General features: G+C 42.5%; 1 protein-coding gene and 1 pseudogene across 3 annotated transcripts in view; one reads left to right on the top strand and one right to left on the bottom strand.

The window, feature by feature from the left end:
- The first annotated feature begins 2838 nt into the window (after positions 1–2838).
- Positions 2839–13164, top strand: part of ADGRD1 (adhesion G protein-coupled receptor D1) — a 316526-nt gene continuing 306200 nt past the window's right edge. For all 3 annotated transcript variants that reach the window (XM_061602998.1, XM_061603000.1, XM_061603001.1), the window contains exons 1-2: positions 2839–3372; positions 3483–3519. In XM_061602998.1, coding sequence (XP_061458982.1) covers positions 3316–3372; positions 3483–3519 — 94 coding nt within the window. In that variant the 5' untranslated portion in view covers positions 2839–3315. The remainder of the gene's footprint in view (positions 3373–3482; positions 3520–13164) is intronic.
- Positions 4021–4139, bottom strand: LOC133373600 (5S ribosomal RNA; annotated as a pseudogene).

The raw sequence follows: 13164 nt of genomic DNA on the forward strand, positions 1-13164 counted from the left end.
AAAATTCCTCCAGTGCAAATTTCTCCAAATAAACACATCTTTGCATGCAGTTTTAGCTAAAGTACACAGTTTTCATGCAATTCCTCTCTAATATAATGCATTTTTGTATGTTATTTTCATTAACATATTCATTTTTATGGACATTTTCTTGTAATATATGCATTTTTGTCTGTAAAGTTGGCTTTAAATGTGAAACAAATCAAATTTCTCCCCCATCCCTAGTGCGTACAGAAACTAGCCTACTATACAAAGGCAAACGTCATATTCATTGCTCTGCCCACTTCTGTCTCTGCCCATGCTCACCACTGGCAAATGGCCCCCGGAAGGTTGCCTAGAAGAAAGTATAGCCCTTGGGGTGAAAAAGGTCCCCCAGCACTGTTTTCACTGAAGATGCCAGGATTGACCCTATGACCTTCTGCCTGCAAAGCTTGTATCATAGAATTGCAGAGTTGGAAGGGGCCTATAAGGCCATCAAGTCCAACCCCCGCTCAATGCAGGAATCCAAATTGAAGCATACCCGACAGGTGGCTGTCCAGCTGCCTCTTGGATGCCTCCAGGGTCGGAGAGCCCACCACCTCCCTAGGTCATTGGTTCCATTGTCATACCACTCTAACAGTAAGGAGGTTTTTCCTATACTCTCCAGCTCTGCAAGTAAGCTTCAGTCTCTCCCCAGGAGTCTCATTTACAGAGCTCCTTATACCAGGAAGGTGAGGGAAGGCAGCAGCAAGAGACTCGATTTGTCTCCGGAGTCTCTCCTTCCTCTCCTCAGTGAGATCTATCAGAAGTACTGTGCAAACAGCATTCTGTCCAATTGCTCACAGATAAGAAGTACATCTGTTCCCTCCTTCCGGTGTTCTGGCCAATGACTGCATTGGAACAAGCACCTTTTTGAAAAGCTGGTGTCGAACTCTTGTCTATTTTCTCCAAATATTTAATAAATGAAATAACAGTAGCTGCTTAAATGTAGGGTTTTTTGTGGTTTTGCATTAGCCTATGACCATTTCCCCCATGTCAGGACTGAGTCATAGGTGGTGGTGAAAAGAGAGCCAGGAGATGATGATAATTTGAATTTATATCTCACCCTTCATCCTAAAGGAGCCCATGGAAGTGTGCTACTTGTGGCTGTCTGTCTCAGAGCCGAGAAACATCCCAGGGGCAGGAATATCTGCTGTGGTTCAGGTAAAATCCCAGCCCAGACATGAAATCCTTCAAAGCCCTTCCTGTCCTGAAGGGCCCAATGGGCAGCCTAGTAGGCAGGGGCTATTTTAGTACCCAGGAAGATATTTCAGACTGTAGCTCACTACATGGAGCAGGTGCAGCCAGCACCGGTCCTACCATTAGGCAGAGTGAAAGGGCTGCTTCAGATGGCAGACACTGGGCAGGACAGTAAATTGCCCCATGAGCTTCTCCCCTGACAGTCCCTATCCTCCTGAGACAGGACCCCAACAGCAGTGTTTGCTTGTTGCTGGCCTGGGCTATCTGTCTGTCTTATCTGCTCTCCTTTTCCCAGTGCACCAGAGGCAGCTAAAAGCAAGAGGTTGCAGAATGTTGGCCAGGCTGCCAACACAGACCCCATTCCTCTCGTAGAGTTACAATTCCCAGGGTGGTTTCACAATCAGGGAACTCTGGGAATTGTAGCTCCATGAGGGGAACAGGGGTCTCCTAACAACTCTCAGCACCCTTAATAAACTACAGTTCCCAGGATGCTTTGGAGGGAAGCCAGGACTGTGTAAAATGGTATAATGGTGGTTTAAATGTACAGTGCAGGGGGGCCCTAGTTTCTGGCTCCTGATTTGCTCCAGATTGTTTCCCAGCTGTAGCAATGTGCATGCATGCCAACATAATTTTTTCAAGATGTGAAACTGGAATGAAATGGGTACTGTGTTTCAGGAACAGGCAGGAAACAGGGACTGTCCCTGGCTGGAAACTGAACACTTGGGGTATTGCTGGCTGACTTTCTATAAATTTACTCAGAAATAAGTTCCACAGAACTCAATGGCACTTACTTCCAAGTAGGGAAGGGGGAAGAGCTTTGATTCAGTTTTGCATTCACAGGTGAACCTAACTTAACTCGCACAACATGAGCCGAAAGCCAGCCATCTTTTGAATGTTGTACGTCTCTGAATTTTGCAAGGCAGTTCTCAAAAATGCACACACTAGGGTAAAGTGTGCATAAAAATGCAGGTACTAGTGAAAATAACAGAAAGATGCATTATAATAGGGAAACTGCTTTCCAAAAATGTGTAGATTGGACAAGATTGCATACAAAAATGTGTGTATTAAGAGAAATTTGCACTAAAATACTGCTGAATTTTCACAATGACTTTTTTAAAAAAACTGAACTGATATGGAAACGTGGATAACTGAATTTAAGACTGGAAAAATGAGAAACTGAAAGGTTCACAGATTTGCTTGCCTCTACTCTCAAGTCAGCCTTGCATAGGATTGTCACAAGGGCTCCTTTTTGCTCTAACACCCCCACATGCAAAATTAATTTATGATTTATACAAATTGAAATTGTTATTTGTATTGGCTTTGTTTCTTCTCAAACGGCATCTGTTTAACTTTTTTTTAAACTACCCTAACTCTCTTTCTCTGCCCCCAGCTCCCCCTTTTCTTTCTAACTGGCTGGTGTTAGGACCCAGCAAAGGAGGTTGGCTGGTAATGTGATATAGAAACAGAGTACTCAAATGGGACAAAGTTTAAGCAGAAAGCATGACATCATTTTGACTTTTCTCTCCACCCAAAGAGAACTGGGATGGAGGTGTAAACTTGAGCCAGACAGAATCTAGGGGAGAGAGCAGCTCAGTCCAAGCCAGTTCCTACGGAAAAAGAGGAACAACGAGGAGTCTGGTTGATAATCAGAAAGGACCTCCTTCATTATTGATCAACCTCATCCTCACTCCTTCTGGCTTCTGATTTTTTTTTTTTTTAAATTCAACTCTAAAAAGAGAGTGAGAGCCAGAAGACGTACTTTGGGAATAAGAACTGTGGGCAGAAATCTTCATGTGTAACTACCCAGATTCTTTCCATGGGATGGTACCGTCTTCATTTGAGCAATTCCTTCTCACTCAGTTTCTTGGAATTTAATTTATCAGCCACTGAAGCTCTCTTCCTTTGAAGGGAGATAACGTTCATTCTTGGACTTCAGGAAGGGATCTCCCTCCCCCATCCTGTAAACGGATTATCGTATTTGATCCTGCGTGGAAAATGCCCCTTCAAAAAGAATACAAACTGGTGATAGAGAGTTAACGTTTTTGTGAACAGAAGAGATCTCATTGGAGGGTTTGCTTTGGTTTTTGCTTCCCGAAAAGAATGATGAAGAATTGGTTATCGTTGTTGTGTTCTCTCTCTCTGCTGATTTTATTTCAGGTAATGGTCTCAACAGATTCCTCCTCCGCTCTTTTTTCTTGTTTGTTTTATGTTTTGGAAACTTTTGCTTCATTGTATCATATTCATATAACTTTTTTTTTCACATGCAGGTGTATGGAAACCATACATGGCTACGCAAACACCCAGGTAAGGACCCTTTGGCTTGCTATTTTGAAATTGCTGAAATCTTTGTAATTGCTGCAGTGCTCCTCTTGATTGGCTGATGGCTTCTATTCACACAGGCTTCTTTGAGTATATCCATTTTATCTGCCCTTCACCATAAGGTCCCAGGTGACAAGAGTGTAATCGTAGAATTAAAAACAAGTAAAAGCAGGTTATGCAGTTATAAAAATGAGTAAAACAATTCGGGTCAAACAAAACAGAAGAAGAAGCGAGTCCCCCCAAAAATGACCTTATAGGCTCTGCTTTGCTTGCACCACGAGCTTCCCAAGGCAGAGCAAATGGAGAGATCTGGTCTGATGGTGCAAGCAAACTGGAGAAGGCTTGTCGGGGTACCAAGACTGTTGTTGTTATATGCCTTCAAGTTGATTACGACGTACAGCAATCCTATTAATCTTTTTTTGGATATATTCATAGGGTTTTCATGGTAAGAGGTATTCAGAGGTGGTTTACCATTGACTTCCTCTAAGCCTACAGCACCTGGTATTCCCAGGTGGTCTGCCATCCACGTACTAACCAGGCCTGACCCTGCTTAGCTTCTGAGATCAGACAAGACTGGGTGTGTTCAGGGTAGTATGGCCATAGGCACCAAGACTGTTAGGGTGCCAATAAACTTGTGGGCAATGTGAGAGGTTATGCTCTTGGATTGTACACACAGTCCAAGATCATGAAGACCAGCGTCATATGGTGGCTAAAGTGCTGGGCTATGATCAGGGAGACCAGAGTTTAAATCCCTATTCATCCATGTAGTCCATTGGGGATCCTTGGGCTAAATGTAAATGTACTGCCTTCAAGTCGATTCCAACTTATGGCGACCCTACGAATAGGGTTTTCATGAGGCTGAGAGGCAGTGACTGGCCCAAGGTCACCCAGTGAGCTTCATGGCTATGTGGGGATTCGAACCCTGGTCTGCCAGGTCGTAGTCCAACTACATGTCACTCTTTATTTATTCAAAGTATACTTTTAGGAGGGCTGTGCAACCATTCCAGCCAAATGCTGGACCCCAAGTCAAACTGATTTGGGTTGATCTGGGATTCAGCCAGGGCAGGTTGCAGCAGCCCCACATTGCCCCAGGCTGGGTTCACTTGGAATGATCCAGGACTGTCAAGGGGGAAGTTGGGGGGGGGAAGAAATGCAGGTAGCTTGCCTGCATGCCCTTCTTTCCCTCCCCTCCGGTCTGCATGTTTAAAATACTGATTAAACATGTCAAACATGCAGCCGAGGGGGGGGGGAGAAGGAGGCACAGTTAGGCTGTTGACCTCATGTTTAATTAGGGCTTAGAGCCCTAATTAAACACAGTGCAAGACCCCTGATTCAGTTCAGGGCCCAGATCCAGGTCGGATGGGTAGATTGAGGTCACCCTGGGGTGTTGGATCAGGTCCCAAATCAGATCAGGGAGGGGCTAAGCCCTAATTGTTAGTCACTTTTTTAGGATAGTGCCTTCCCAAAGTGGCATACTAATGAAAGGAAGGCAAGATATAAAGATAAAATAGCCACCTTGGTGAGCATACATAATACTTTAAGAAGCTGCACCCAATCTAATTAACCCAATCAGTTAAAGGCAGCACTGAAGATGAAAGTCTTCAGTGTTTGCCGAAATGCCTGTATTGCTCTGGCAAAGTGTAAGTTGATAGGAAGAGAGTTCTACAATTCTGAGGCTACCACTGAGAAGGCCCTGTCTCTTGTGCATTCATTCATTCATTCTATTTCTATGCCGCCTTTTGGCCGAAGGCCCTCAAGGCGGCTCACAAAAAAATAAAATAAACACAAATACAAAATACACATCAGAAAAGAATACAGTGCACAGAAATTCAAACAACAAAACATTAACATTGTTTAAAAAACAAGGTTCTTTACAGGCCTGGAGATAATCTGTCCTTAAGATGTAGCACTGCCACTCCAGGAATTTTAGTCCTCAAACATTGAGCAGCTGTTGTAAAGGATTTGCTCACTAACACCATCTGCATGTCAGGACTTACCACTGGTTTCTGTGAGGCTTTAAAATAATTTGTGAACTGCCCAAAGATCTGTGGCTCTTGGGAGGTCTAGAAATGTAGTCAATAATTAATCAGTAATTAATCAATAAATTAAAAGCAAGGGGATCATATATGCTGGCCTAAGCTCCTTGGAGGAAGGGAAGGATAAAGATGTTTTAAACGGGGGGGGGGACTATAGTGAGGCTGCAAAAGTCTTTTGCAGATTTTTCTACCTATCCATTTATATGAATTTGTTCAGAGGTAGCCAGAATACAAAGGTGAGGTACTATTGAAATGCCTGCATTTTCACCAACAGCATAGTCGAGAGGTGGGGAGTGATTTTTAAAAAAAAAAAAATAGGGAAAAGGGTGTAGGAGAAACTGGTTAAATAACTCCCTGCTTCATCGCTCCATTTGAATGCTGCATTTTCTTTTAAAAGAAAATTTCCAATAATCCAATCATGTATTTCCTGTGTTTTGCTCTTTATTTATTTATTTAGTTTAATTTATATACCGCCCTAAGCCCGAAGGCTCTCTGGGCGGTGTACAAAAAGATAAAAACAAGCATAATATATAAATACAATAAATACAATAAATCAAGAGACAACAAAACAAACAAACAATAAAGAACCAAACAACATCCAAAACACGGAAATACTGTTAAAATACACTTTAAAATGCCTGGGAGTATAAAAAGGTTTTCACCTGGCGCCGAAAAGATAGTAGCGTCGGCGCCAGGCGCACCTCATCGGGGAGACTATTCCACAGGTCTGACCCATTGGGCAAAATCCACCAGGGAGTTCTGGCACTCAAGCATCATTGGCAGGATGTATTTCAATGAAGCTTATGCAGTAACGAATTGGGCGCCATGCCGTTTAGTGAAAAGTGGGGCTCTATGTGTATTTTCCTACCAAAACACTCTGTGTTGACTCTGCATTTATTTCTGTCCACCCCATCGGTAGCTCAATGGTAGAGCCCATGCTTTGCACATGCAAGGTGCTATGCTCTCAGGTAGGGCTGGGAAAGATCATGATCTGAAGCCCTGGAGAGCCACTGTCAATCGGTATATACTTCAGGCTTGTCAGACTGACTTTGTTTCCCCCCTAGAACTCCAAGTCTTAATTAAACACTGTGCAAGGCTCCTGCCTGATTCAGCTATATCATGTGTAGTCTGGCCCGTGGGTATGCAGCAAGTGGATGGGTTTGGCCAGGTCAGCAGTATCTTATCTCAAGCTGAAATTCAACTCAAGTATGTGTAACTGCATCTGCTTGAATTTATTCCCTTTTCCTCTTAGGAACATAGGAAGCTGCCCTTATATACTCAGTGGATCTCTGCTCTCTGCAGGTGAGAGCCTCCTGCAGATTCCATCTTATCAGGAGGTTTGTTCCACACAACATAGGAAGTGGACCTTTAGGCAGAGCTTGGAAACGTTACTTTTTTGAACTACGACTCCCGTCAGCCCAATCCTGGCTGGGGCTGATGGAAGTTGTGGTTTAAAAAAGTAACTTTGCCAAGCTCTGCCTTTAGAGTAGTGGCACCTACCCTGTGGAATTCCCTCCCTTTAAATATTAGACAGGCGCCATCTCTGTTATCTCTTAGGCCCCTACTAAATACCTTCCTCTTTCAACAAGCCTTTTAAGTAGAGACCTTTTCCCAGGCTGCATCAGTGCTGGAATTGCTTTTTAAGATGTTTTTAAAGCTGTTTTGTTTTTAAAGCTGTTTTGTTTTAATATGTTTTAATGTCTTTTGCATTTAAGAGGTTTTAGAGTGTTTTTAATGTTTTTGTTTGCTGCCCTGGTCTCCTTCTGGGAGGAAGGGCGGGTTATAAATTTAATAAATAAATGAATAATAAGTCAGACCCTTGGTCCATCTAGCTCAGTAGTGTCTGTTCTGACAGGCAGCAGCTCTCCACGGTTTCAGGCAGGATTTTCTCTCCCAGCCCTTGCTGAAGATTGAACCTGGGATTGAACCTTTACTCCCCCCCCCCGCTCTTTATATGCTGTCAGCACTTTGGGATAGAGAACTGTCTTTTCACAGAGGCGATAAACCTGTGTCCGGACAAGGATCCTGCACCTTTAATAGTTGTGTAGAAGAGAGAATTTCAGCAGGTTTGGCTTGTCACGCAACATTCATGTTGCAGACACACGTGAAGGGAAGGAAGTATATGGAAGTGTCAAGTGGGGGGGGGAGAGAAATGTGATTCAGTTTGCTTTTAAGGACAAGCCCACCTAATCCACGCTCTCTGAAAAAACACACAAACTGAAACAACAGACATCCTTCCAAATTTGAACTCCGAATTTTGTAATGCAGTTCACTGGCTGACGAATGTTTACAGAAATGCATATACTTGGATAAAGTGTGCATTAAAATGCACATATCAGTGAAAATAACATACAAAATGCATTGTATTAAGGAACATTGCTTTGCAACAATGTGTATGTTCGGCAAAATCGCTTACAAACATTATGTTAAGAGGAATTCACACTAAAAAGCTGCTGAATTTTCATGAGGATTTAAAAAAATAATAATCACAAACTGATGTGGAAATTTGGAGAACTGAATTTAAGACTGGAAGAATGAGAAACTGGGAGACACTGAAATTGATAGATTTGCCCATCCCCTCATTCAAGTTCCACCCTTGAGTGCTTGAAATTTCAACCAGCCACACTTCTGATATTTCACAGGGTATCTACTAATCTGTATTGTCACAGCCATGAGGACTAGAAATTTAACTTAAAACATATGAAAACATACTATGCCCAGCATCATGGCACAACATATACACACAGAGCTAAGGTTGCCAGATTCAAAGCTGAAGAATATTTCTGTCCCTTTAACCCTGCTGATGTAGGTCTTGTCATCCACCTGGAGCCCTGGTCAATTACAGAAGGTTCAGCAGAGGAGGAGTGGATGACAGCGCTGAGGAAGGTGCAGGCAGGAGAAGCAATGGCTGCTTTATTTCCTGCCCCATCAGGAGATTTAAGGCATCTGGCAACCGTGGTGGCGGGTGACCACTGGAGCTGCTGGGGCAGCCAAGGGTTTTTATCTCCATCCTCCTCCCTCGTAAAGATACTGTGGACGCTTCAGCAATGCAGTAGTAGAATTGCTTAGCATGTGAGTGAACTCAAACTTGTGAGATAGGGTTAGGCTGAGAGGCTCTTCCTTCTAGAGTTCCAACTCCTCTGACCCCAGAGACAAAGGTGAAGAGTGGGACCTGCTGGCCATAGTGATGCTTGTGACTGGCTGTGCTGTCCAAACATATGATGGAACAGGAAAGACTCTAGAGAGTCTCTGAATGCTGCATTTATGAATATGACTGTGCATGTGTGTGTGGTTGCAGGACTGCTGGGCTAGAGCTTTGGATTGTGGGGTGCAGAAAAAAATACTAGCTTGGGATGTAAGAAGGTCTCGTTTTCTGTTCTGCCCTGTATTTGTTGCTTGCTTCCATTCCTCTGTAGTCCATCGTTCCCCCCCAAACGGCATTATTTATCCCACTATCCACTGTGGCAAAATGACAAAGCTTATGTAATTTGCATAATTAAGTATTTAAATGACATTGTCATTACATTATTCCACCCTGTTCATTTCAGTGCACATGGGGGAAGCGTCACCAATTACATATCATATGTGGACTAAAAGCAACAACAGAGAATACCGATTGTATTCACTGGATTGATTTCCATTCCAGATATGGGACAAGGAAGCACACACTGGCAATTTCCACTCCTGTTTCTGTTTTCATCAGAAATCTCTGGCATCCCTAGGTAGGGTTCTGCCCCATCTTGCCCTAGTGACCAGCCTCTTCTACAACTGGTAATCGTGCACGCAGTCCCCCTTATGATCTGCTCTGAGGCATCTGAGTCACGGCTTCAGGGACGTCTGCTAGTTGTTCTATGCTTGGTTACAATTATGTTTGCTCAGAAAGAATGGTTGGTGTGCAGCTCACTGTTAAAACTTCTCCAAATCTGATTATACAAATATCTGCTTTTTGTGACTGGGATGGATACTGCCACATGTTTTATAGGCTTGGAAAGGAAGGGATTGGCAGGCTGAGTGCTGGGCCATTTCCTGATACAAATCTTTTCTGAGTCTCCCCATGAGCTTGACACTCTTTCTTTTTTATTATTGAAGACCAGTTTTCTTCAGGCTGTATTTTCCTGTAAATAAATGTAAGAGGTTGAATCAACCAGTTGCTACAGGCTTCAGTCCTGCTCTATAATGGGCTCCTACTGGGAGGAAGGACATAATATAAATCTAATAAAACAAACAAACAAATAAATAAATATACTTTTTCTTTACTCCTACATCAAAATTAATGAACTGAAGGATGGCCCTTAAAATGAGGAATACGCTTAAAATGTAGAGTGGCTGTTCTCTCTCGGGGGGGGGGGGAGGATCAGTGAAGCCAACTCTGTCTTTGCTTTTCAAACGGTCCTTAAAACATGCTCATTCCCTAAGGCCTTTTCTGAATCATCATACGGGCTACTTCTCCTAACTACTGCAAGATCATTCTGGGTGAAAGGAGATGTAGCGTTTGAAAGAGTGGTGAAGGCAGCTTAATAGTGCTGCTGCTGCTATCCAAAGATGTGTAGAGACTTATATCACTGGGCAGCCTCTGAAGAAAGTCCAGTTCTGTTGATTTTCAGCATGGTTTATGTGAATCAGGGAAAAAATAAACCCTGGCTGTGTGGGGCATGTATTGGCTAGCACCATCATTAACACACTTCATTATCAACATGATCCCAGGCTGTGGCTAGGACTGAGTGAAAATGCCCCCCAGTCCATCACCCCAACTGCAGGTAGCAATGAGGAGTTTAAGTCTAGTTGGGTGGGGACTGAAATTATTGCAGCTTTTGGTGGGGCTTGTTGGGTAGGCGTGGAAGGATCTGTCAGTATCAGTTTCCAGTCTTAAATTCAGTTCCCCACATTTCTACAGCAATTTGCTATATTTTTTTAAAAAATCCTCATGAATTCATCAGCATTTCAGTGCGAATTTCTCCTAGTGAACACAATCTTGTATGCAGTTTTGACTAATGTAACATTTTTTTGCAAGTGATTTTCCTTAATTTAATGCATTTTTGTATGTTACTTTCATGAATACATTAATTTTAACGGACACTTTCCCCTAGTAGTTGCATTTTTCTAAACACTGGTTGAAGAACTGCACTGCAAAATTTGGAGATGTGCAGAATTCAAAGGATAGTCATGTTTTGCTTCAAATATTGTTTCAGAAAGAACAAATTTGATCAATTTGCCTTGACATGCAAACTGAATTGAATTTCTCCCCTGTCATGGATTAACTGCCACAGTGGCAGTATTCCTTTCCCTCTCTTTAAAAATAGCTATGGATGGAATTTCTCTCAGTGGCTGCTTCCTGGAATCTGCAGTGCCCCACCAACAGCCCCCTCAGAATGACATTATGATATCATGGTTCCAAGGTCATTATGGGGTTGGGGAATGGGGGCTGAAAGTTTGGGATTTAGGTTATGCACTATCACCCAGCTTGCTATCATACAGAAAGTGCAAGGTGCATTAGCAAATGAACCAAAAACTCCTCTTTGCACTGATAGGTCAGAGTGGATCAGGGGACATTCCCTGCCACCTGTAAAAGCCAAGTGAGTCTAACTATAGGTTGTTTTATACTATGGATGCTGAAGCAGAATTGATTCTCAGGCTGTGTACACACCATGCATTTACAACACATGACTTTCCCCAATGAATCCTGGGAACTGTACTTCACCCTGCACAGAGCTACAATTCTCAGTGCCCTTAACAAATGACATTTCCCAGGATTCTTTGCAGGAAAGTCATGTGCTTTAAAAGTGTGGCATGTACGCAGCCTCAATGGCTACCATTCTGTTCCATGGGACAAAAGTGGACAAGATGCAGTTGACAACAGTTGGGTGTGTGGACAAAAAACCTGCCCTCTTGGTGTTAACAAAAGCAGGAAGCAGGATTTGTCCCTGATCCCAGTGATCCCAGTGATATCCCTGACTTTGTTTGCTTTCTCGCAGTTACGTGAACAGCTGCCATTCATTCCTTTGGTGGGGGAAAGAAACCCCCTCTCTCTTCTTGTTCATCTTGCTGGAGACAGGAGGGTAGGGGGCTTTGGGGAAGACACAGAGGTGTGGGGACCCCACTCTCCATCTCTTCCCACTTTGTAGGCTCTGGCATTCGCGAGGCGCAGGGGAAAGGTTCAAATTGCCAGAGAAAAATGGCTTGTGGTTTATTTTAACTGGTGACCTGAATTTTTACAAGGCTTCTGGAATGTTTGGATAATGTGTGCATTGTGGAATCATGTGCTGCGAGTCCTGAAGCCTCACAACTTGCTTACATTTTTGTTAACCACATTTTTTCCCCTTTTGCTTTGCCTTCTGCCTTCCCTTGTGCTCCAGGGAGATTGCTAGGGATAGAAATAAATCTACAAGTGGAATAGATACACTCTTTTATTTCAGGAGAGAGCCTCTGCTTCCAGGTTGTATATGGATTTTAGCAAGCAAGTCTCTTTTCCATTCATCCTCTCTGATTCCATACAGGCAGTGTTTCACACTGAGTATTTTTTTTATTGCTTTGATTTTTTTTTTAAAAAAAACCTGTTTACTAGACAAGGATTTCAAATAGATTTGTTGATTTAACAATTGCATGGCTCAAATGCTTACACTGCAGAACAAAGCATTAAATCAAATTCCATCACTCAGTGGTGCCAGCTAACTCTCTTAAAATCCCTGTTTTGCAGGGTTGGACTCTTTCCACATTATGTGGATGGACCACAGCTTAGTGACAGAGATGGATGATTTTGTCCATTTCAGTTTCTCATTTTTCCAGTCTTAAGTTCAGCCCTCCATATTTCTGCATCAGTTTCTGACTGTTATTACTGTTTATTAAAATTCTAGCCCATCCTTCCTCCCTAGAGCAGACAACGCCAAAATGTTAATACAAAACAATTAGAATATACTAAAAAAAGTCACATACCCTCACAGCTAATAATTTCAAGGTTGCCAGGTGCAGTCTCTTTCAGCCATTACATGCCTGTATAAACAGGAATGTTTCTAAGTTCCTACTGAATATCAATAATGAACATTAATTTGTTTAAAAGTCCTCAATTTGTCAGCATTTAATTTATTTAAAAAGGGATATCCCACTTTTTGAAGAGCTTCCTCCCTAAAGCAGCTTACAAACTCCAGTAAAAACCATCTCCATAAATACAAAATACAATACACAAATAGAATTTTAAAACTAATATGGATAATAAAAACAATATTAAGACATAACAACTAACAATAATTAAAAGCTGCTGAAATAAAAAATGGCTTATTTGAGAAGGCTTGGGAGAAAAAGAAAACAAATGTTGGAAACCGAAGAATGTTGGGGCTTGCTCCACTTTTAAGGGAAGAGAATCCCAGGGAATGGGTGCCACAATGTGAAAAGCACATGTTTGAATCCCAGCATGCTTTACTGCAGGGGTGTGTGGCACCATCAACAGAGCATCATCCACAGATCTAAGTGACTGGGATGTAGGGGGCGAGAGAGCTTCTCAGATATCCTGAGAAGTGTCCATCTCGCCTAATATACACATTTTGTATGTAGTTTTGCCATACATATATATATACACACACACATATATACAAGCAACTTT

The sequence above is a fragment of the Rhineura floridana genome, chromosome 19 (genome assembly GCF_030035675.1).
Source record: "Rhineura floridana isolate rRhiFlo1 chromosome 19, rRhiFlo1.hap2, whole genome shotgun sequence".
Lineage (NCBI taxonomy): Eukaryota > Metazoa > Chordata > Lepidosauria > Squamata > Rhineuridae > Rhineura > Rhineura floridana.